At 44.9% G+C, this 25,557-nt stretch overlaps 1 protein-coding gene across 1 annotated transcript in view; it reads right to left on the reverse strand.

Annotated features, from left to right (window-relative positions):
• LOC311134445 (SH3 and multiple ankyrin repeat domains protein 2-like) overlaps window positions 1-25,557 on the reverse strand; it is a gene marked incomplete at both ends in the record, with an annotated part of 121,644 nt that overhangs the window by 36,706 nt on the left and 59,381 nt on the right. The window contains 3 exons of the mRNA XM_084168126.1: window positions 12,453-12,577; window positions 15,150-15,232; window positions 19,035-19,116. Of these exons, the coding sequence (XP_084024252.1) occupies window positions 12,453-12,577; window positions 15,150-15,232; window positions 19,035-19,116 (290 nt within the window). The remainder of the gene's footprint in view (window positions 1-12,452; window positions 12,578-15,149; window positions 15,233-19,034; window positions 19,117-25,557) is intronic.

Here is a 25,557-nt window from a genome sequence, read left to right on the forward strand (position 1 = left end):
AAGCTAACTCAAACACTCCGCAAAACTTCACACACTGGATTAGCCGGCTGAGGATGTGGCGGTTCTTGCTAATGTCGTAGTAAATATATTTGTTATAGTGAATATGGAATATGATATGTTGAGTAAAATGTTGTGCTAAGATCTATTTAGGTCAGGAGCTGGTTATAAGTTCTGTTCCTATCCAATAACAATGGACAAAAGGGTCCTATCTTGTCAGCCTTGTCAGCAGGTGGCCAAGGACAACACCCACGCCATAGGCCTCTCAGTTCTTCCAACTCACGAGTTCTTGCTCTGAGGACACACACACACACAAACACACACACACACACATCATCACTGTTAAACACACACACACACACACACACACACACATCATCACTGTTAAACACACACACACACACACACACACACACACAAATCCCCTCTCTTAGGCTGAACATTTGAAGACAGAGAACCCAACTCAGAGCCAATGCAACAGTGACAGTAGCCTGGAGGGGACCTCGCCCAACTCATCAGGACCAATCAGAAGATCAGAACTACTAGATTCAACCTACTTCATTTATTGCATAAAATGTCTGCACACAATGTTTCGGGGCTCTCTTCAGATAATAATAATAATAATAATAATATGCCATTTAGCAGACGCTTTTATCCAAAGCGACTTACAGTCATGCGTGCATACATTTTTGTGTATGGGTGGTCCCGGGGATCGAACCCACTACCTTGGCGTTACAAGCACCATGCTCTACCAGCTGAGCTACAGAAAGTGGATACTCATGGATGCGCATCGCAATTGTAAAATGTCAACACAATTGGAGACACCACGTCATTTTTGGAGACATGTTATTGACAGTAAACTATTGTAGATGCAACTGCTAACTAAATAAAACATTTTAGCTGGCTAGCTAATCATCTTAGCTAAATGTGGGGCAAACAATTCAGTTATTTACCGTTAATTTGAGGGATTGGGGTGAAAGAAATCGAGTTACATAGTGATACTTTACGATATACTGTATTGACAATATCGCAATATTTTAGCGCTAGTTGGCTGTACCTGCACCAAAACACCATTATTGTTCCTTCATAGCTTGTTCTCAATCTTTTCACATTGGGAGCCAATTTGTTTTCAGCACTTTTATTTCCATGACTGATCAAAACTCGTTCTCATGGCTTTCTGATCCCTCTGCAACAGACATATGGTGCGCAATAAAATCACAGTATCGAATCGCAATACGTATAGAATCATGAGACTCGCAATGCTGATGCATATATCTTATCGTGAGGTTCCTGGCAATTCCCAGCCCAAGTTCATTTGCCACAACAAATCTCTTCGCTAGCAAACGCGATGTCTTCTCCAAAACGGCAATGTGTCTCCAGCAATGTTTACTTTTTTGACGTTCTATGGCATCTCCACTTTCCAAGCATATATGACCACATGTAATATTTTGGTAAGTGATGCAAATAGTGAACTATGTAGGGCCAGGATGTAAAATATATGTAGCTGCAGCAATTTCTCTTATCTGATATGGTAAGTAATGGGGCTTAATTTATAGCTCCCTAAGAGTTTGACGAACGGGTCCGTGAACGCGATTCCAGATATCTTTACCTCTGAATAAACTGCCTTTATTATACCATATCCACCCTGTCCAAAGTCTCTACTTGGTCTCAGTTCTCCAGTAAACTTGTGATTATCAACACTAACCTCATCGTTGTGGCGGCGGACAGCTAGCCTGTATCCCTCATCCAGTTGAGTGAGTGGCAATGTCTTTTTTCGTTCGTACCAATTTTTGGAAAATCCTCGGGTGTAGGACTTTCCGCCTTTAGTAGAAACCTGTTGAATTATTAAATTTGGTCTGGGATGTCCTAATTGTTTCGTTGCCAATTTATCTTCATTTGTTCGCCGACAAAAAGGAACTTCTTTCAAACAATCCGCTCTTTTCTCAGTTACGTTCATGGTTACGTAACGTATGACGAAAGCGCGTAAGTGCAAGCCCACAGACACCCATTGAGATTGTATTGAAGGCTCTGAAATTTGAAAAAAATAGATTTTACATGGGAGTCTATGACAGACTTCTGGGCGATTTTCAACCTGACTGAAATCGCCCCAAAAGGGGGGGGAGCCATTTGAAGCACGACTTTAGCCTGATTCGACATTTAGTGGCAGTGTGGCACTGTGGCAGATCAGACGTATAGATTACAACACTGATAACTACTGTTGCCGTGATATAATTGATTAGAAAAAAAATCCCTTCCTTTTCCCGTTTGGCAGTGCGTCGCCCATATCGCCCTATTGAACAGGCCGCCCCTGCCTGCACCAAAACTCAGATATTTCTCCTTCTCTAGCTTGTTCTCCATCTTCTTTTTCAATAGTGAGCCAACATGTTTTCAGCACTTTTATTTCCACGGCTGATCAAAACTCATTTTCTCATGCTCTCTTGTCTCTCTGCAGCAGACCTGGTGAGCAATATGTTTGGAACATCGAATCCCAATAAAATCGCAGTATCGAAACTGCAATACATATAGAGTCGTGAGAATCATGAGAATCGCAATACATATCATATCAGTACCTAAGTACCGTGATAATATCGTATCGTGAGGTCCCTGGCAATCCCCAGCCCTAGTCCTCATAGACCAGACTGACAGATGTTTTGGCTTGCACCTTCCTCAGTGAGTGTGTTCTCACAGTACCACACCAGAACAACCCCAGACTGACACAAACTGGCTCAGCTGGAGGACAAAGGCTCAGGAGAGTGATGACATCTATGATGTAGAGCAGCATCGCACCTTGCCAGTTCATCACACACACACACACACACACACACACACACACACACACACACACACACACACACACACACACGCTGCACTTACACACTGAAAATATGTTCCTTCTTCACACACACATACACAAACATACCTTCACCCACCTCCCACCCTCACACACACACACTGTGCCCTTTCACACTGGAATCTGTTCCTGTGAGGAACATAACGTCAGTGCTAAACATATGCTTGATTCTAGGTTATTTCAAGCAGCTGCTGTTGTTCTCTGTGAGAGGAGAGAAAGCCACACATAGATAAGAGCATTAGAGAGCCACTGCAAAGAGCTTCTGTATTGTTGGGAGGATACACTGAGGCTGTTGCATCCCAAATGGCACCTTATTCCATATCCCTATATAGTACACTATTTTTGAACAGGGCCCATTCATAGCAGTTTACTATTTTCTTAGCTATTAGGGGGAAAGGGGGATACCTAGTCAGTTGTAAAACGGAATGCATTCAACTGAAATGTGTCTTCTGCATCTAACCCAACCCCTCTGAATCAGAGAGGTGCGGAGGGCTACCTTAAACGACATCCACGACTTCGGTGCCCGGGGAAAAGTGGGTTAACTGCCTTGCTCAGGGGCAGAACGACAGATTTCTACCTTGTCAGCTCGGGGATTCGATCCAGCAAACTTTGGGTTACTGTCCCAACACTCCTACCCGCCAGGCTACCATCCGCCCCCCCAGGCTAGCTATACTTTCAATTGGTTAAATTGCCTGAATACATTGTATTGTGTATGTAAAATACAGGATGTGGTGTGATCACTAAACCTTAGAATATGTGGAGGCCCATTTGGCCATGGCCATTCAGACCAGCAGTATTGTCACATTATATCCACTACCAGAGCCATGCATACATATTTATGTCAATACACGTCCACTAAGTGCATTTACAAACCATATTACAACCTGCTGTGTGACCCTAAGGGCTTCCCGTGTCCATTAACCTACAGTAGTACCTCAGTAATTCATTCTGCAATCAGCATTCGTCTAAATACATACAGCCACTTCATTTCTACTGCTGTGTGTGTACCTCCTGGATAGGTTGGTGTTTATGCAGACTGAAAGCTCATTTGGACCAAATGCTGAATAACTCCATGATCATAGAAGAGGAGCTGACACAAGCTCACTACAGAAGTCTACTTACAGGGCTTTGACAGAACGCAGTGCTGTCTGTGTGCAAAGACAACGACAATGGAGAGAAAGAGAGAGGAAAGTAAAGGGAGACATGAGATACAGCATCCTGAATGGGGTGTATTCCATATATATAATCAGCAGCATGTGGTGTGGGTATTTTCTTCCCAGAATGCAGCCAAGCCATGGTGCTAAAGTAAACCAACAAGTTGTAATACAGAACATCTGAACTTCAGCACCACTGAAGCGGACAGCGACATAATGTGAATCTCAGAATGGCGCCGGAGGAGATGGCTGCCGTTTTACGGGCTCCTAAGCAATTGTGCTATTGTGTGTGTTTTTGTACATAATGTTTCTGCCACCGTCTCTTATGACCGAAAAGAGCTTCTGGATATCAGGACAGCGATTACTCACCTCGTACTGGACGAAGATTTTTTTCTTTAGCGAGTCGGACGTGAAGGATTTTCTTCAGACACCCGACAAGGCCCAAATCCCCGTCATTCACATGAGAAAGAGACGGAGATATCGAGGACGTCAGTCGGGGTACCTTGTAAGGATCCGATGGCGAGTGGGTAATCTGCCTCTACCATCAGTCCTATTAACCAACGTACAATCATTGGATATCATTGCCGCTTTCAAGGAGTGGGACTATAACCCGGACGCTTATAAGAAATCCCGCTATGCCCTCTGACGAACCATCAAACAGGCAAAGCGTCAATACAGGACTAAGATTGAATCGTACTACATCGGATCCGACACTCATCGGATGTGGCAGGGCTTGCAAACTATTACAGACTACAAAGGGAAGCACAGCCGCGAGATGCCCAGTGATACGAGCCTACCAGACGAGCTAAATTACTTCTATGCTCGCTTCGAGGCAAGCAACACTGAAGCACGCATGAGAGCATCAGCTGTTCCGGACAACTGTGTGATCACGCTCTCCGTAGCTGATGTGAGTGTAACCGGTGTGAAATGGCTAGCTAGTTAGCGGTGCGCGCTAGTAGCATTTCAATCGGTGACGTCACTCGCTCTGAGACCTTGAAGTAGTTGTTTCCCTTGCTCTGCAAGGGCCGCGGCTTTTGTGGAGCGACGGGTAACGGTGCTTCGAGGGTGACTGTTGTCGATGTGTGCAGACGGTCCCTGGTTCAAGCCCAGGTAGGGGTGAGGAGAGGGACGGAAGCAACACTGTTACATTGTAAGACCTTTAAACAGGTCAACATTCACAAGGCCACAGGGCCAGACGGATTACCAGGACGTGTTCTCCGAGCATGCGCTGACCAACTGGCAAGTGTCTTCAACGAAATGTTCAACCTGTCCCTGACTGAGTCTGTAATACCAACATGTTTCAAGCAGACCACTATGCTATTCATTGACTACAGCTCAGGGTTCAACACCATAGTGCCTTCAAAGCTCATCACTAAGCTAAGGACCCTGGGACTAAACACCTCCCTCTGCAACTGGAACCTGGACTTCCTGACGGGCCGCCCCCAGGTGGTAAGGGTAGCTAACAACACATCTGCCACACTGATCCCCAACACCGGGGCCCCTCAGGGGTGCGTGCTCAGTCCCCTCCTGAACTCCCTGTTCACCCATGACTGCATGGCCAGGCACGACTCCAACATCATCATTAAGTTTGCCGACGACACAACAGTGGTAGGCCTGATCACCGACAACGATGAGACAGCCTATAGGGAGGAGGTCAGAGACCTGGCCGTGTGGTGCCAGGATAACAACCTCTCCCTCAATATGATCAAGACAAAGGAGACTAAAGGAAAAAGAGGACCGAGCACACCCCCATTCTCATCGACAGGGCTGTAGTGGAGCAGGTTGAGAGCTTCAAGTTCCTTGGTGTCCACATCACCAACAAACTATCATGGTCCAAACACACCAAGACAGTCGTGAAGAGGGCACGACAAAGCCTATTCCCCCTCAGGAGACTGAAAAGATTTGGCATGGGTCCTCAGATCCTCAAAACATTCTACAGATGCACCATCGAGAGCATCCTGACTGGTTGCATCACTGCCTGGTATGGCAACTGCTCGGCCTTCGACCGCAAGGCACTACAGATGGTAGTGCATACGGCTCAGTACATCACTGGGGCCAAGCTTCCTGCCATCCAGGACCTTTATACCAGGCGGTGTCAGAGGAAGGCCCTAAAGATTGTCAAAGACTCCAGCCACCCTAGTCATAGGCAGCACGGCAAGCAGAGCACCAAGTCTAGGTCCAAAAGGCTTCTTAACAGCTTCTATCCCCAAGCCATAAGACTCCTGAACAGCTAATCAAATGGCTACCCAGACTTTTGCATTGTTCCCCCCCACCCCCTCTTTTTCGCTGCTGCTACTCTCTGTTTATTATCTATGCATAGTCACTTTAGCCCTACCTACATGTACATATTACCTCAATTACCTTGACTAACCTGTGTCCCCGCACATTGACTCTGTACCGGTACCCCCTGTATATAGCCTCGTTACTGTTATTTTACTGCTGCTCTTTAATTGTTTTTCATTTGTATATTTTAGTTATCTATTTTTTACTTAACACTTATTTTTCATAAAACTGCATTGTTGGTTCAGGGCTTGTAAGTAAGCATTTCACTTTAAGGTCTACACCTGTTGTATTCGGTGCATGTGACAAATAACATTTGATTTGATTTGAGTGGACAACATTTACAACTTGGTATTGGTATTTTATTAGGATGTTGCGAAAGCAGCAGCTACTCTTCCTGGGGTCCACAAGAAACATGACACATGACATAATACAGAACATTAATAGACAAGAACAGCTCAAGAACAGAACTACTGTCAAAGAGGACACCAGTGGATCACCACAATAACATGGGCTAAAGTGTCACAACAGGTTACTGGGCTTTATGCCTGGAACAGCCAACTACATATCAGCATTGGTCTGCTTTTTCAGAGGAAGTCCTGGCTGGCTCTCATCTGTAATAAAAGGAGCTGCCAAAACCAGAGCTTCCAGAACCAGAGCTAGCAGAACCAGAGCTTCCAGAACCAGAGCTAGCAGAACCAGAGCTGACAGAACCAGAGCTGCCAGAACCAGAGCTAGCAGAACCAGAGCTTCCAGAACCAGAGTTAGCAGAACCAGAGCTTCCAGAACCAGAGCTTCCAGAACCAGAGCTAGCAGAACCAGAGCTTCCAGAACCAGAGCTAGCAGAACCAGAGCTTCCAGAACCAGAGCTAGCAGAACCAGAGCTTCCAGAACCAGAGCTAGCAGAACCAGAGCTAGCAGAACCAGAGCTTCCAGAACCAGAGCTTCCAGAACCAGAGCTAGCAGAACCAGAGCTGACAGAACCAGAGATTCCAGAACCAGAGCTAGCAGAACCAGAGCAGACAGAACCAGAGCTTCCAGAACCAGAGCTAGCAGAACCAGAGCTGACAGAACCAGAGCTTCCAGAACCAGAGCTAGCAGAACCAGAGCTGACAGAACCAGAGCTTCCAGAACCAGAGCTAGCAGAACCAGAGCTGACAGAACCAGAGATTCCAGAACCAGAGCTAGCAGAACCAGAGCAGACAGAACCAGAGCTTCCAGAACCAGAGCTAGCAGAACCAGAGATGACAGAACCAGAGCTTCCAGAACCAGAGCTAGCAGAACCAGAGATGACAGAACCAGAGCTTCCAGAACCAGAGCTAGCAGAACCAGAGCTTCCAGAACCAGAGCTTCCAGAACCAGAGCTGACAGAACCAGAGCTGACAGAACCAGAGCTTCCTGAACCAGAGCTAGCAGAACCAGAGCTAGCAGAACCAGAGCTTCCAGAACCAGAGCTAGCAGAACCAGAGCTTCCAGAACCAGAGCTAGCAGAACCAGAGCTAGCAGAACCAGAGCTTCCAGAACCAGAGCTTCCAGAACCAGAGCTAGCAGAACCAGAGCTGACAGAACCAGAGATTCCAGAACCAGAGCTAGCAGAACCAGAGCTTCCAGAACCAGAGCTTCCAGAACCAGAGCTAGCAGAACCAGAGCTGACAGAACCAGAGCTTCCAGAACCAGAGCTAGCAGAACCAGAGCTGACAGAACCAGAGCTTCCAGAACCAGAGCTAGCAGAACCAGAGCTGACAGAACCAGAGATTCCAGAACCAGAGCTAGCAGAACCAGAGCAGACAGAACCAGAGCTTCCAGAACCAGAGCTAGCAGAACCAGAGCTGACAGAACCAGAGCTTCCAGAACCAGAGCTAGCAGAACCAGAGCTGACAGAACCAGAGCTTCCAGAACCAGAGCTAGCAGAACCAGAGCTTCCAGAACCAGAGCTTCCAGAACCAGAGCTGACAGAACCAGAGCTGACAGAACTTTGAGCTGACAGAACCAGAGCTGACAGAACCAGAGCTGACAGAACCTTGAGCTGACAGAACCAGAGCTAACAAAACCAGAGCTTCCAGAACCAGCGCTGACAGACCCAGAGCTGACAGATCCTTGAGCTGACAGAACCAGAACTACCAAAACTAGAGATGACAGAACCAGAGCTGACAGAACCTTGAGCTGACAGAACCAGAACTACCAAAACTAGAGCTTCCAGAACCATAGCTTCCAGAACCAGAGCTGACAGAACCAGAGCTTCCAGAACCAGAGCTTCCAGAACCAGAGCTGACAGACCCAGAGCTTCCAGAACCAGAGCTGACAGATCCAGAGCTGACAGAACCAGAGCTGGCAGAACCTTGAGCTGACAGAACATTTACATTTACATTTTAGTCATTTAGCAGAAGCTCTTATCCAGAGCGACTTACAGTTAGTGCATACATTATTTTATCGAACCCACAACCCTGGCGTTGCAAACGCCATGCTCTACCAACTGAGCTACATCCCCTGCCGGCCAAATCCCTCCCCTACCCTGGACGACGCTGGGCCAATTGTGCGCGCCGCCCCATGGGTCTCCCGGTCGAGAACCAGAGCTAACAAAACCAGAGCTTCCAGAACCAGAGCTGACAGACCCAGAGCTGACAGATCCTTGAGCTGACAGAACCAGAGCTTCCAGAACCAGAGCTGACAGAACCAGAGCTGACAGAACCAGAGGCCACCCAAAGACAACAACACGGCAGAGAATAGGCTCACATCACTGCTAACAGTGAAAAGAACAAGGGATAGTAACACATCACAGCTAGAGTGAAGGGAATAAGAGACAGACCACTCTGTGGATCCAGACACGCCAATCTATCAGAGAGTACAGTGAGGGAAAAAAGTATTTGATCCCCTGCTGATTTTGTACGTTTGCCCACTGACAAAGAAATGATCAGTCTATAATTTTAATGGTAGGTTTATTTGAACAGTGAGAGACAGAATAACAACAAAAAAATCCAGAAAAACGCATGTCAGAAATGTTATAAATTGATTTGCATTTTAATGAGGGAAATAAGTATTTGACCCCCTCTCAATCAGAAAGATTTCTGGCTCCCAGCTGCTTGGTGAGAAGGTGACAACAGTTGGTGCGATTATTTGCTAATGGAAGAAACACAAAAGAACAGTCAATCTCCCTCGGCCTGGGGCTCCATGCAAGATCTCACCTCGTGGAGTTGCAATGATCATGAGAACGGTGAGGAATCAGCCCAGAACTACACGGGAGGATCTTGTCAATGATCTCAAGGCAGCTGGGACCATAGTCACCAAAAAACAATTGGTAACACACTACGTCGTGAAGGACTGAAATCCTGCAGCGCCCGCAAGGTCCCCCTGCTCCAGAAAGCACATATACAGGGCCGTCTGAAGTTTGCCAATGAACATCTGAATGATTCAGAGGAGAACTGGGTGAAAGTGTTGTGGTCAGATGAGACCAAAATCGAGCTCTTTGGCATCAACTCAACTCGCCGTGTTTGGAGGAGGAGGAATGCTGCCTATGACCCCAAGAACACCATCCCCACCGTCAAACATGGAGGTGGAAACATTATGCTTTGGGGGTGTTTTTCTGCTAAGGGGACAGGACAACTTCATCGCATCAAAGGGACGATGCACGGGCCATGTACCGTCAAATCTTGGGTGAGAACCTCCTTCCCACAGCCAGGGCATTGAAAATGGGTCGTGGATGGGTATTCCAGCATGACAATGACCCAAAACACACGGCCAAGGCAACAAAGGAGTGGCTCAAGAAGAAGCACATTAAGGTCCTGGAGTGGCCTAGCCAGTCTCTAGACCTTAATCCCATAGAAAATCTGTGGAGGGAGCTGAAGGTTTGAGTTGCCAAACGTCAGCCTCGAAACCTTAATGACTTGGAGAAGAACAAAATCCCTCCTAAGATGTGTGCAAACCTGGTGGCCAACTACAAGAAACATCTGACCTCTGTGATTGCCAACAAGGGTTTTGCCACCAAGTACTAAGTCATGTTTTGCATAGGGGTCAAATACTTATTTCCCTCATTAAAATACAAATCAATTTATAACATTTTTGACATGCGTTTTTCTGGATTTTTTTGTTGTTATTCTGTCTCTCATTGTTCAAATAAACCTACCATTAAAATTATAGACTGATCATGTCTTTGTCAGTGGGCAAACATACAAAATCAGCAGGGGATCAAATACTTTTTTCCTTCACTGTATATCCCCAGAGAAGCACCCTTTCTCCCTGATATGCTATAAACCCTACATCCCCATCCCCAAGGCCATCCACATCTCCAGCATTGAACCATTACACTGGGGGGTTTACTAGTAGACTGCAAGGTCACTGGAGGTGGTCTGTTCTGGTGGGGATGACTGAGAAGAGCAGAACAGAACACCAAACACACAAGACTAAACTGTTGATTCCCGGGAGGGAATGCTTTTATTTTCTTAACAAGACTAAGGATAGGCTGGATTTCCAGGGAACACTTTATGTCATGCCATCATTATAGTTGACAGCAACTCACTGTAGCGCTATATAATAGTTCATATGAAGTACTGTACATGCATGGTTAGTTAGATTAAATCAAATTAAGATCAAATCCTATTCTGAGGAATGATCACCAAATAGATTGTGAAGTGTGTCCACTTCCCATGACTAATATAATAGCGCAATAACAACTTTGAATTCAAAGGGACAATCCCCTGGGACTATCGCTATCTCATCTTTACAGCATTATGGAGAGTCGTAGGATGATATTAGTTTTAGCTGCAAGCCACCCTTGTGCTCTATTCTAGTTCATCTTTTGTTATTTTCCCTTTTTGTGTTACATCATGGCCACGCTGCTCTGACAGTTGATCATAAAAGCACAAGCTGTCCATGGATTATCAGAACCTAATGAGTCCATGAACACTGTGTCTGCATGCTGTATGAACACATAATCATTATCTACCCTCCTTTCTCCCTCATACTAAATGACTTCAACCCATCTCTATTGAAGTGACACTGAAGAACACTGACACTGATGAAACTCAGGATGTGCATATAAAACATTCTCACAGCACACAGATCGAGGCCTGAGTGAGTTTAGAATTTTGCAAACAGACCCTGTGGTGGTCAAGTGTTAGACAATGTAGTAAATAAATAAAGAATTTAGGTGAGGTGGTACTGTCCTGACGAACTAAAGATAAATCCACGGCAAGAAGAATATACATTTAGCAGACGCTCTTATCCAGAGCGACTAGGATTAAGTGCCTTGCTCAAGGGCACATTGACAGATGTTTCACCTATTCAGCATGGGGATTCGAACCAGTGACCTTTTGCTTACTGACCCAACGGTCTTAACAGCTAGGTTACCTGTTAGCCAATATGTGTTCAACCTAATCCATAGTGGCTGCTGCTTGACTTACCCTGGAATTAAACTGATAAACCAATACGCTTTGTTATGTTTTGTGAAACAATGGTGAAACTGAGATTTCAGGCTATGCTTGGGTATGAACTCAATCACCTTACAACCAAAAAGATGAATCGAACTGGACAGTGTATGGAAGTGACTCTAAACACAACTCTGAGGACAGTACCGTGGCTAAGGGGAGTAGACAGAGCATCAGCCACCATAAGACGAGGTGCAACCAAAAACCATAATCTCTTTCAACACAGTAGCTTAGTCGTCCGTATTTCAGCAATAACAGAATGACGATTTCTCAGTAGGTCAGTGCATTGTGGAACTTTCTGGAGCTTACCCAGACTTTTATAACTCATTTTCAGAGGTCCAGTTGATTTGGAGGCTCAGAAAACTATGCCATAATGTACTGTCCTAATGATTTTCTGGGTCAAACAAAACTCCCTCGATGCTAAATGGAGAAAAAACTACTTGTCAGGACCACATTCATATATGTAATCAGGCAGACCTCCTCTCATCCAGTTTTAAACAGATCATCACAAATCCTTCATTAGCATGCTCTTCAAACTGAAAAGGATTATTCCACAGCTCAAGTCCAGGAATGAACATGTGATTCCTCACATCCTATCTCCCTGCCTCCTTCTCAACCATATTGGATAAGAAGGTCCAAGGTCCCTCCCCTAACACCCTCTTCTCCAATGCCTTTTGACGAGGAGGCAAGGAGAAGAAGATGCAAACACTAGAGGAAAGATGAATTGAGAACGAGCCTCTGTTCCCTTACCTCGATGAGGAAGTCTCCGTTGCGAAGCCCCGCCCGCCACGCGACCCCGCCCTCGTCCACAGACTCCAGGTACTGCAGGGCGGGGAAGGCGGGTGTAGGGGTGAACTCCTCGATGGGCGTGTCCGCTGGAGGGGTGGGTGATCAGGTAAAGTCAGAGACAGAGAAAGGGTGAGAAAGGCAAGGTAGTAACACCACTGCCTGGGACAGTATCATTATTACACATTATTACACATATGTTATAGAGTTCATTCAACAACACATCACCTCATGAACTTCAACATAACAGTGTAATGTACAACAGACACCTTTGAATGATAACATTCAAAACAGACGGTATCAGGGAAATGGAGAACATATTTTACTGGACCAAATATAATGAGGATGTTGCCAACTTTGTTGCATACACATGTACATGGAAGATACACATAAATACAGTGCGTTCGGAAAGTATTCAGACCTCTTGACTTTTTCCACATTTTGTTACGTTACAGCCTTATTCTAAAACAGTCAATACCCCATAATGACAAAGCAAGAACAGGTTTTTAGAAATTTTTGCACATTTGTTAAAGACATTTAAACTGAAATATCACATTTACATAAGTATTCAGACCCTTTACTCAGTATTTGTTGAAGCACCTTTGGCAGGGATTACAGCCTCAAGTCTTCTTGGGTATGACGCTACAAGCTTGGCACACCTGTATTTGGGGAGTTTCTCCCATTCTTCTCTGCAGATCCTCTCAAGCTCTGTCAGGTTGGATGGGGAGCGTCACTGCACAGCTATTTTTAGGTCTCTCCAGAGAGGTTAGATCGGGTTCAAGTCCGGGCTCTGGCTGGGCCACTCAAAGACATTCAGAGACTTGTCCTGAAGCCACTCATGCGTTGTCTTGGCTGTGTGCTTAGGGTCATTGTCCTGTTGGAAGGTGAACCTTCGCCCCAGTCTGAGGTCCTGAGCACTCTGGAGCAGGTTTTCATCAAGGATCTCTCTGTACTTTGCTCTGTTAATCTTTCCCTCGATCCTGACTAGTCTCCCAGTCCCTGCTGCTGAAAAACATCCACACAGCATGATGCTGCCACCACCATGCTTCACTGTAGGGATGGTGCCAGGTTTCCTCCAGACGTGACGCTTGGCATCCAAACTTATTCCATTTAAGAATGATGGAAGGCACTGTGTTCTTGGGGACCTTCAATGTTGCAAAAAAAAATGGGTACCCTTCCCCAGATCTGTGCCTCCACACAATCCTGTCTCGGAGCTCTACAGAGAATTCCTTCGACCTCATGCCTTGGTTTTTGCTCTGACATGCACAGTGGGACCTTGTATAGACAGGTGTGTGCCTTTCCAAGTCATGTCCAATGAATTGAATTTACCACAGGTGGACTCAAGTTGTAGAAACATCTCAAGGATGATCAATGGAAACAGGTTGCACTTGAGCTCAATTTCGAGTCTCATATCAGAGGGTCTGAATACTTATGTAAATAAGGTATTTCTGTTTGTATTTTTTATTTTTGCAAACATTTCTAAAAACTGTTTTCATTTTGTCATTATGGGGTATTGTGTGTAGATTGATGAGGGAAAAAAACAATTTAATCAATTTTAGAATAAGGCTGTAACGTAACAAAATGTGGAAAAAGTCAAGGGGTCTGAATACTTTCTGAATGCACTGTATATGCAGGAACAGAATTACAACAATGTTACGGTACCATTTGTATTTGGATGGATCATTGTATGTAACTATCAGAAGGACACTAAAAAAGCATGCATGTAGAAAACAGTGGCCTAATCATGCTGTCTGGACAGAGACAGAGACCGTGGGCTGGGATGGGGCTGGAGTGGAAGTTTGGAGCTACAGAGAGATGCATCACTAACCCCTCCACTCTGGTCCAAATAAACTCCCTGCATTGTATGATTCAGTAGTGTTTGTGTGTGTGTGTGTGTGTGTGTGTGTGTGTGTGTGTGTGTGTGTGTGTGTGTGTGTGTGTGTGTGTGCAAGCCAATAAAAGCATACAAATATCAGCAAAGCCGCATCAAAGTTGACTTTATTTTAGATGTTGCAGATTGTTACAGATGTTACAAGAACACTGTGTAGCATCTTTCTCCTGCAGAACTGAAGTCACTGCAGCTCAAAGAAACCGCTGGTGACAAGTGACACTTGCAATAAATCAGCCATGTGCTTCAAGAAAACTCCAAGGGCAGTGGGTAGTCTGCTCATTCAATACAGCTTACATTAATGCACATAAAGTAGCTTATAATAATGTATATTCTCTGGAGCAGAGGCACAGGCTCTGGGTATTAGATTTGAATTAAATGGACAAATAATGTCGTTGAGAGTAGCCTCAGATCCATCAGTTTGTGATGGAGAAGCTGTTTAGGTAAACAGAATATCACTAGGTGTTTGTTTATTCTAGGCTCCTAAAATAAACTTATTATGGTGGTCACACAAAACATGACAAGGAGCAGAGCTGACTTGTGAATGAGCTACAAAACTATCACTGATATGAGATCTGTCGCCAACAGAAAAAAGTATTGGAATTTCTACTGAAGTAAGTGGGTGTACAACACAGCATGGGGTGGATAATAAGCAATATGTGCGTGATTCTCATCACTGACGCGACCGTGGACCGGGGATGCAACATGAACATAACAAGGGAGGAACAGACACTGACTGAGTGAGTGCGTCTCTTGGTCCGTCAGTCTCCTACCTTTCGCCCCTCGCAGCACAAACCCGAATCCCTCATTATCCTTCTTCTGTAGAACTACCGTCTTCTCGTCAATAACACAGTTGCTGTGGAGAGAATTCCGCGCAAAGCGACCGTTATTACTACATCCTGGCATCCTCATCATGGCCACAGCTGCTCGCCCCGAGTGCTTCATTACGACAGCTCGTCGGTTGCACAACGCATTAATCAACTATAATGAACAGTGCTGCACACAATGTGACAGCGACACCGTCACCGTGAACCTCCAAAGAACGAGTCCACCTCGGCAGAAAACGTTGCAGTTGTGGCACGGGGAAAAATAAACTAACGGCAGGAGCCGGCGACAGAGCTAGGTTGTCGGTAGAGAGAAACATTTCCACCCAAAGAGGAAAACCACAAGCGGCAAACATGAGAGAGAAAAAAAAACATAGCTGGGGAAGCGAGGTCAGGGAAGGAGGGAGGTAGGGATGAAGGCACCCTATAGGGTGCAAAGCTGAGTGGATGAATGAAAGAAATAAGCAGTAATTTATTTCAATTTAATGGGAGTGACCACCCTTAGCCTATCAAAGTTTTCGTTCCTCGGCCAGCAGTAAAGCCTATAGGCTGGGGCGCGCGCAGCAACATCTGGATGCTGGATGACAACCGCATCAGTCTTATGCTGTGGTGTCATTTCTGAAAGATGAAAAAAAGTTATATTCCTATAGACAATTTTGCAATAATGTTGGCCTAATATCAATATCAACTAAACTAAACCATCAGAAAATGGTGCCACAAGTAAAAGCATAAAATATAGTGAATTGTTTTAATGTATTTTTTACTTAAAAGCAATCACTTATATTTTTCAGTAATCATTTGCTGGATTTCAAACCTAAAAAATCACTGGAAAATAATAGCTTAAGTGAACCTTTTAAGATGCATGTAATTCTTTCAATTTAGTATGCTTGGATAAAAACAGTAGACACATTTTCATAAACTAGGCTACACAAGTAGACAGCATTCCATAATTAGTATTGCATTGCAAGCCTTGGTTGGGTTCCAAGGAGGAATTTGAAGGGAGAGCAGCAGAGGTAGCAGCAGCATGATGGTGGTGTTGGTGGTGGGATGCCTGGTTGCCACGGTAACACACTCTCCTTTGAGCTGGTAGTCAGAACTGTGTTAGTCATAGTATTCCAAGGACAAAGTGGACCTATATGTCGTCATAGTGCAACAATGTTTTGGTAGATTCTGGTGAACCGATGGTGGCCTTTGATCTAAACAGGGGGGATGAGATCACTATATGATGATAATGATGATCAAATCAAATCAAAGTTTATTGGTCGCGTACACAGATTTGCAGATTTTATCGCAGGTGCAGTGAAATGCTTGTGTTTCTAACAGTGCAGTAATACCTAGCAATACAAAACAATTATGATAATAAGGATGATGATGGTGATGATGACGATAGTGATGGTGATGAGGAAGATAATGGTGATGATGATGATGATAAGGAAGATAATGGTGATGACGGTGGTGATGATGACGCTGATGGTGATAAGGATGATGATGACGATGATGGTGATAAGGAAGATAATGGTGATGATGCTGGTGGTGATGATGATGATGATGATGATGGTGATAAGGATGATGATGGTGATGATGACGATGGTGATGATGACAATGATGGTGATGGTGATGACGATGGTGATGATGGTGATAAGGAAGATGACGGTGGTGATGACGATGACGGTGATAACGATGGTGATGATGACGATGGTGATAAGGATGATGATGGTGATGATGATGGTGATGGTAATTATGATTATGATGGGTTAAATTTAAAATCGGATTTCATGACTTTGTGGCTGAGCCAGCTAGTAACCACTCTGCAGAGCAGCCTCCAGGACAAGATTAAACCCAATAAATACCAACCTGCTAAATGTCCCTTGTTCAGCAAACCAGAATCCTGGCAAAGTTTACCCAAAAGCTCTGTCCCTATAACCTGGTCCCCAGATCTGTTTGTGTCTTGCTCAGTTGGCAAGACCCAGATCTGCTACGCTATGCCAAGTTGGCAAGACAGCAGCAACAGATCTGGGACCAGGCTAGAATCCTTCACCTCTGTCGCCTATGATGCCAGAGCAGATGAGCGGAGCAGCATGCAACAAGCCTTCACAGCACTGCTACCAGGACTCTCTCTGTGTCTCCATGACAACATGGTATGCTCTGTACACTGGTTGTACTGGGGGGTGGGTATATGAGCACAGTTGGATGGAAGAAGATCTCTCTCTCTCTCTCTCAATTCAATTTCAATTTAAGGGCTTTATTGGCATGGGAAACGTATGTTAACATTGCCAAAGCAAGTGAAGTAGATAGTAAACAAAAGTGAAATAAACAATAAATATTAACAGTAAACATTACACTCAGAAGTCCCAAAAGAATAAAGACATTTCAAATGTCATATTATGTATATATACAGTGTTGTAACAATGTGCAAATAGTTAAAGTACAAATGGGAAAATAAATAAACATAAATATGGGTTGTATTTATAATGGTGTTTGTTCTTCACTGGTTGCCCTTTTCTTGTGGCAACAGGTCACAAATCTTGCAGCTGTGATGGCACACTGTGGTTTTTCACGCAGTAGATAAGGGAGTTTATCAAAATTGGGTTTGTTTTTGAATACTTTGTGGATCTCTGTAATCTGAGGGAAATATCTCTCTCTCTCTCTCTCTCTCTCTCTCTCTCTCTCTCTCTCTCTCTCTCTCTCTCTCTCTCTCTCTCTCTCTCTCTCTCTCTCTCTCTCTCTCTCTCTCTCTCTCTCTCTCTCTCTCTCTCTCTCTCTCTCTCTCTCTCTCTCTGCTCATGGAGGATCTGTAGAGGCTTAGTATGTGTTTTAAAACCAATAGATTTCATTGGGATGTTCATCAGTAAAAACGTGCAGTGAACGTATGCTTTCTCGTGTAGACAGATCCCTGAGAAGAAGCTGAGGACATTGTGGATGGAGTGCTTTCTTCCTGGGTAGAGTTTTTGAGTTCGGTGCTGTTTGCGTAACATTCCCTGCATCGACTGCCCAGGAGTGAACAAGCAAGGCCCTGCTCAAGCATTTCTTACATCACCATCCATCTGACGGCCAGTTTTTACACACACACACACACTCCCGATCAGCCCATCTCCTTTCCTGTGGATACGTACACGCACGCACGCACACACACACACGCATTCACACACACACGCACACACACACACAAATACCCTTGCTAGGTAGAACCCTGTCACCCAACAAAGAACCCTTTTAGAAGTTATTTTTCATAGAGAAGGTTCCAAAGAACCCTCTCAGAACCCCTTTTAGTGCAGTAATCAGTGGTGTCACAGATTAGAGTACAGTACTACTAATGAATGGGTTGAAATGTATGAATAAAATAACTGAAATATGCATATGAACATCAGGTAAAAGGTTATCATGCAATGTTCCATGCATGCTATTCCCAAATGGAAGGAAATACATTAAATAAACCATGTGCTAGCTGTGTAAGGTTGAGTTCACAATTCACATTTACTCCTCTCTTCATCATCTGGGAGCATTCTCTGATGAAGAGCTTACTGTGCATAGTTGTTTCATCCATTCTTTTAGATTGAATTAGGCTGGTGATGCTATTTTATCAGCCTCGACACAGTTCATAAAGATCTATAGTCTGTTGTCAGACACCAAACGTGAGGCATATATAAGCTGTATCTTCTTCAAGGAAGCTATGAATGTAAAAACTGTATCTAAAACCTGTCATATATTATAGCAGTTCAGAAGGAGATTTAACACACTGTATAATACTATGATTTCACCATAATTATTTTGAACATCCCCTTGAATAGGCATTAAAAAAACAACAACAGAGGAATGAAAGAAACCAATCCTTACCTTGATGCATCAAAGCTGTCGTAGGACCCCACGGTGTAGTGTCTGAAAAGTTTTCTCCTCTCAGCCCTGTCTGCTCTGGCATCTAAAGACAGAACAATCAGTAAAGGTGGTGACCAATTCATTAAAGGGGTGACCACGACTGCGTCCCAAATGGCACCCTATTCTCCATATAGTGCACTACTTTTGACCACGGCCCACAGGGTGCCATTTGGGACGCAGTAATATCAATAAAACCAATGAAAATAAGCAAACATTTCGCCGTCAAATAGCCATCCAATAACCTTTAGATAATAGCATACTAAATGCATTCATAGGATGTGGAGATGTTGAAGACGTTGTTGAAGACCCCAGTGAGTGTTATTTTAGTATTATTCTGTTCTGTTCTCCATGTTGATGATATGTGCTGATATCTTGACTGCGTGGGACTCAACACTTTCACTTTCCCCTCCAACCTACTCACTGGTTGTCATAGTCACTGATTTCTTTTCTAAGCACAGCCTCTTTGATAGCAGGGTGAGTTATATGGCTTTTATTACATACACATATCATTCATGTAGTAGGTAGATGTGTACTCATAAGAGGTAGGCCTTCTCTATTCAATGATCCTTCTGTTTCTCTGTAAACATACATCAAAACTCCTCAATTCCACTGTAGCTCATCCCATCTTCTGCTTTTCCAATAAAGTCCACTATTACATTTCATAGACACATGATATGTACATTATTGCTTAATCACCATGTTTGGTTTCCCCAATTTTAAGTTCAAATCTTAAGACTCTTGGGAAACTGCTAAGCTAAATATGTTCTGAGAGGCGTCTGGTGTGACAGACGTGTTAAGCACCCTTTCAGCATAGGTAAAAGCACCCAGCCAGCCACAGAACTAATGAAACTCCCTGTCAGTGGTGTCTCTCTGGCTACGTCCCAAATAGCACCCTATTCACTTTATAGTGCACTACTTTTGACCAGGGCCCATACACTGTTAAAATATAAATACTCAAAACACAATCATTGTGTAGTAAAACCATGAAAAAGTAGTACACCTAATCTGAGATCTGGTGTTTGGAGGGTGTTTGAATGTAAACCCAATTTAACTGTTATGATACACTGAATGTATTTCTAAACAGAATGGAAAAACTTTGAAACACCCAAAGTGGTTATTTGATCTGAATAATTGTGTTTTTAAGAGAGTGTTTTGGCAGACTGAGCCTCTCATTCAATCAAATGGTTTTTCATTTCAAATTGGTTTATAGCATAAATATTGACTGATTTTCAGTCAATATTTTGATTAACATTTTAAAGAAGACACTGGGAAATTAATATTTTTCCCAGGGTAGACTTTGTCACTTATTATAAGCTACAGTTGCCAGGTCCATTGTGAGATTATAAAATATGTTACAATCAAGATGTTTAGGGCTGTGTAAATTATAGCAGAGGTAACGTGTGTAAAGTGGGCCTTTATCACTGGTATTCATGTGAGAAGGTGAACGTGAACCCGGGTCTCCTGCTTGTCAGAACACCAATGCACTCAGCCAGTCTTCAGGACTTAACTGTTGTGCTGATACACCCTTGTTACACTGAGCACATGGGGCCCGATTCAGACTTGAGATACTGTAAGTAAACTTAACTCCATGTTAGATCAACTTAAGTTCGAACAGGGCCTATAGAGAATATTTTTATGTGAAATTCCACCTTTATTTTTTCTGTGTTTACATCAGGAGGAGACATAGAAGGAATGAGACTGGGAAATGAACCCCCGACTGCTGGGGCAGAAAGATTGCACATTTCTTTGGAATTTTACCCACTCAACCACACAGCCAGGTACTGTGTGAGGAACTTGGTACCCAATATCAGAAGCAAAATGTGAACTTCAGACATTGTGCTACCGTACTGTTCAGAATTCACCCAGTCTGAGGCATGGAGGTGGAGAGAGGGCATTCATGGCATTCCCCTCTAGCAAGTATAAAAACAGGCAAGTTTGCGGGCGCCTCCCCTGTATTTGGATTCTTCACGAACTCAGACAGGTGAGCGCAAACCAAACGCGAAGATGAAACTCTCCAAAACAATCAAAGAAAGTATGTGTCACTGAAAACGTGAGTACACAATGTTATCACACTGAAGAAGGAAACAGAAAAGGAATTCACTCAATAAGAACATTTGTTTTGTGTAGCATTTCAGCCGTTAATGCTAATAGTCAGTGTCAAACAGCCATTTTGATTCATTGATCAGTTTTCATGATGCTACATGTAGTTGTTAATTGACATGCAATTGTTTGCACCTTTCGTGCACTTGTTTCTTATGCAAATGAAGGCCTGCTTTTTAGTTAATACTGCTGGCTTGTTTGCCTACTTGCTTTATGAGTTTAATCTACTGTTTGATGTATGCCCCACATGCTACATGCTACACTAAATAGCCACTGCCAATTTAGCCTGCTCCAGCATTGGCCTTCCACACCACGTCCTACTTTTGACATTCATATTGTTATCTTGTTGCTATATTTGCATATCTTAATCACGTATGCATTTTGCATATTGCTTTAAATAAGTTTAATAATTGTATACTCATTGCAATTTTGTAACATTATAGCATTTGATAACCTAATTATACACTCATTATTATTACTTGTTATTATTTGTTATTTCTGTCTCCCTGCAGAAAAACATACATACATACTACATTACCCACCGGCTGGCCAATCCTAACCACAGCCAATCAATACCAGGATCACAGACTATTGCCAACTGAACTGTAAACTGTCAATCATATCATATAACTCAACTGTACTGTGATTCAATCCATCTGAACAACCTTCTATGCCATGTACCATCATCTGACTATAAAGACTCAGGTCAGTGTCACGCCCTGGCTCTGGGGACACTGTTATGTTGAGCCAGGGTGTGTAATTCTATGTATTCTATTGCTATGTTGGGAGTTCTAGTTTGTATTTCTATGTTGGCCTGAGTGACTCCCAATCAGAGGCAACGAGTGTCAGCTGGTTGTCTCTGATTGGGAGCCATATTTAAACTGTCTGTCTTTCCCTTTGTGTTTGTGGTTTCTTGTTCTTATTTGGTTTGTGTTCAACCGTAGACATCACGTTATCGTCTGTTGTTTTGATCGTGTGATCATTCGCTAAATAAATATGTTCACCTTCAACGCTGCGCATTGGTCCTCCTCCTTAGACGATCGGGACAGAAGAAACCACCAGAACTGGACCAAGCAGCCTAGTGAGGAGCAGAGAGCGTGGACTTGGGAACAGTGGAGGAAGAGCTTCGACTGGGTCAAGCCGAATGAGGAGCTGAATGGCGGAGATTGGAAGCCGAAGAGCGAGAGTTGGGCGAGAATTATAGAGGCCTGGCCCACGGGGAAGAGAGACTCCCAGAAAATTTTTAGGGGGGGGCTCACGACGTCGGGGCAGCAGGAGGCCGCGATAGAGCGGCCCAGCGGGTTGCCAGAGGAGGCCGCCAGGTTACGGGGGCCACTGGTCGAAGAGGGGATGGTGGATGTAGAGGCACGGCGAGAGGTACTGGCGTGTGTTGCCAGTCCGGTCCGGCCTGTTCCTGATCCCCACGTAGGGCCAGTGGTGTGTGTTCCCAGTACGGTCCGGCCTGTTCCTGCCACTCCTGTCAGTGGTGCGCTTCGTCAGCCCGGCACGGCCCGTTCCTGCTCCCCGCACCAAGTCAGTGGTGCGCTTCGTCAGCCCGGCATGGCCCGTTCCTGCTCCCCGCACCAAGTCAGTGGTGCGCTTCGTCAGCCCGGTCCGGCCCGCTCCTGCTCCCCGCACCAAGTCAGTGGTGCGTTTCGTCAGCCCAGCTCGGCCCGTTCCTGCTCCACGCACCAAGTCAGTGGTTCGCTTCGTCAGCCCGGCTCGGCCCGTTCCTGCTCCCCGCACCAAGTCTACGGTGCGTGTCGCCAGCTCGGCCCGGCCTGTTCCTGCTCCCCGCACCAAGTCAGTGGTGCGTTTCGTCAGCCCGGCTCGGCCCGTTCCTGCTCCCCGCACCAAGTCTACGGTGCGTGTCGCCAGCTCGGCCCGGCCTGTTCCTGCTCCCCGCACCAAGTCAGTGGTGCGTTTCGTCAGCCCTGTCCGGCCCGTTCCTGCTCCCCGCACCAAGTCAGTGGTGCGTTTTGTCAGCCCTGTCCGGCCCGCTCCTGCTCCCCGCACCAAGTCAGTGGTGCGTTTCGTCAGCCCTGTCCGGCCCGCTCCTGCTCCCCACACCAAGCCAGTGGTGTGCGTCGTCAGTCCAGCACGGCCCGTGCCTGTTCCCCACACCAAGCCAGTGGTGTGCGTCGTCGGTCCGGCACGGCCCGTGCCTGTTTCACTGGTGCCTGGTCCGGCACCGGTCAGATGCGTTACGCCGGAGCTAGAGCAATCCGCTCCATCAGTGTGCAGTCCAGCTCCGGCCAGCGGGGCCAGACCGGACCAGGGGTACTTTGGGGGGTTGGAGAGGGAGTGGGGATCAGGCCCGGAGCCGGATCCGCCGCCAAGGCGGAGTGCCCACCCGGTCCCTCCCCTGTGGTATTTAGTTGGCGCGGTCGGAGTCCGCGCCTTTAGGGGGGGGTACTGTCACGCCCTGGCTCTGGGGACACTGTTATGTTGAGCCAGGGTGTGTAATTCTATGTATTCTATTGCTATGTTGGGAGTTCTAGTTTGTATTTCTATGTTGGCCTGAGTGACTCCCAATCAGAGGCAACGAGTGTCAGCTGGTTGTCTCTGATTGGGAGCCATATTTAAACTGTCTGTCTTTCCCTTTGTGTTTGTGGTTTCTTGTTCTTATTTGGTTTGTGTTCAACCGTAGACATCACGTTATCGTCTGTTGTTTTGATCGTGTGATCATTCGCTAAATAAATATGTTCACCTTCAACGCTGCGCATTGGTCCTCCTCCTTAGACGATCGGGACAGTCAGACACATTAGCATAATGGATGACTAGTAGATCGTATTGATTAAGTGCTACTGCTAACATGTTTTGTACGAGTCCTACTGCTAACATTAGCAGTCATTGCCTGTATTTGTTTTTCATTCATGTGAAATATAAGGCCACATTTCTGTTGATTAGAAATAATATTAATATGATAAATACCTTCCAGATCTTTGAACTTTATCGATATATAAATGTGAAACACCAGTTAATGTATTGTCATTTTATCATTTGTAAAGAAAATGTAAAGCTTCAAAATCATGTCTTGAAAAAGTAATTTTGTACTCATTAATTATTATCCTGGACAAACTTATTAATTTGTGTTTTCACAAAACTTTGTGTCCTTTGTTTGAGCATAATACTGTACATTTGACCTTTTGGAATTACCAATGTAAAAAAAAGTAGAGTGCAAACACACCTCCCTCCCTCCCTCACTCACTCCCCTCCACAACACACAGACAGCATAATTTAAAAAAGACTACTTGACAAGAGTGTGCACTGTGCTGACAGTTGCTGCTGGTGAATACTAAATCACATTACCCTGGGAGTACTGTAGCTAGCCTAGCATAGCCTAGCTCAGTCAGTGGCTAGCATAGACTAGCTCAATCAGTAGCTAGCCTATCCTAGCCTAGCCTAGCAGAGTCAGTGGCTAGCTTGGTAAATCCACAGAGAGGCTTCAACCTGACTCCTGCATTTCAAATGGATAGTGACACAGCCAGGCTAATGCTACTATGTGTATCGAATACAAAACTAGCACCATAGAATAGATTCAACCATTAATCAATTAAACCACTGTGCTGAACTGTACTGTACGTGTTAGGTGTTATCAGATGTCTGCATCCCTTGAAATACTTCCCCTGGGGAAGATTAATACACACACAGTGAGGAAGATTAATACATAAATAGTGAGGAAGATGATTACATACATAGTGAGGAAGATTAATACATACACAGACAGTAGGCTGTACAGTACAGGTTATGAAAAACATAACATTATAATTGACCGTTATGGATTCTTCCACCCCCTTTATATAAGCAACACTACACTCAACCTGAGAATAAAATTTACACAATCCACTGTCCGTGTAATAAGCCCACACACACTTCCAACTAAAACACTGATAATAACAAATAGAAATCTATATGTTCCTCTACCTTCCAGGTGAAACACTTTCCATTAAAAACACAATTCAACCCTGTTTACAACCAGACTACCAGCTAAATATGGTCCTCGCTCGCTCGCTCGCTCTCACCCCTCACCCCTTTCACCCCCAACACTCACACAGTGCTGTACCTCCAAAATGAACCTTCTTCCTGGATTTGGCAGTCTCTTCCATTTGCCCCCTCTTCCTCTCCTCTAACAGAGGGCTTCCCGGAAACGCTCACACCTCCACCTCCAAGTTCCCTCCACAGTCAGAATAACCTCACCTCTCCACCTCTAGTCCTCAGGCTACAAAGCCTTTAGGCAACATCCCCTGAAAGTTTGACCAATCCCAGTATGTGAAGATACATAGGCCATAACCATCCCCATTGAGATAAAGAGAGCAACTCAATCTGGTAATGAACAATCCCAGTTCTGTTCTTAGTGCAGAGAGAGAGAGTGAGAGAGAGA

The sequence above is a fragment of the Coregonus lavaretus genome, assembly GCF_964263955.1.
Source record: "Coregonus lavaretus genome assembly, chromosome: 9".
NCBI classification, from domain to species: domain Eukaryota; kingdom Metazoa; phylum Chordata; class Actinopteri; order Salmoniformes; family Salmonidae; genus Coregonus; species Coregonus lavaretus.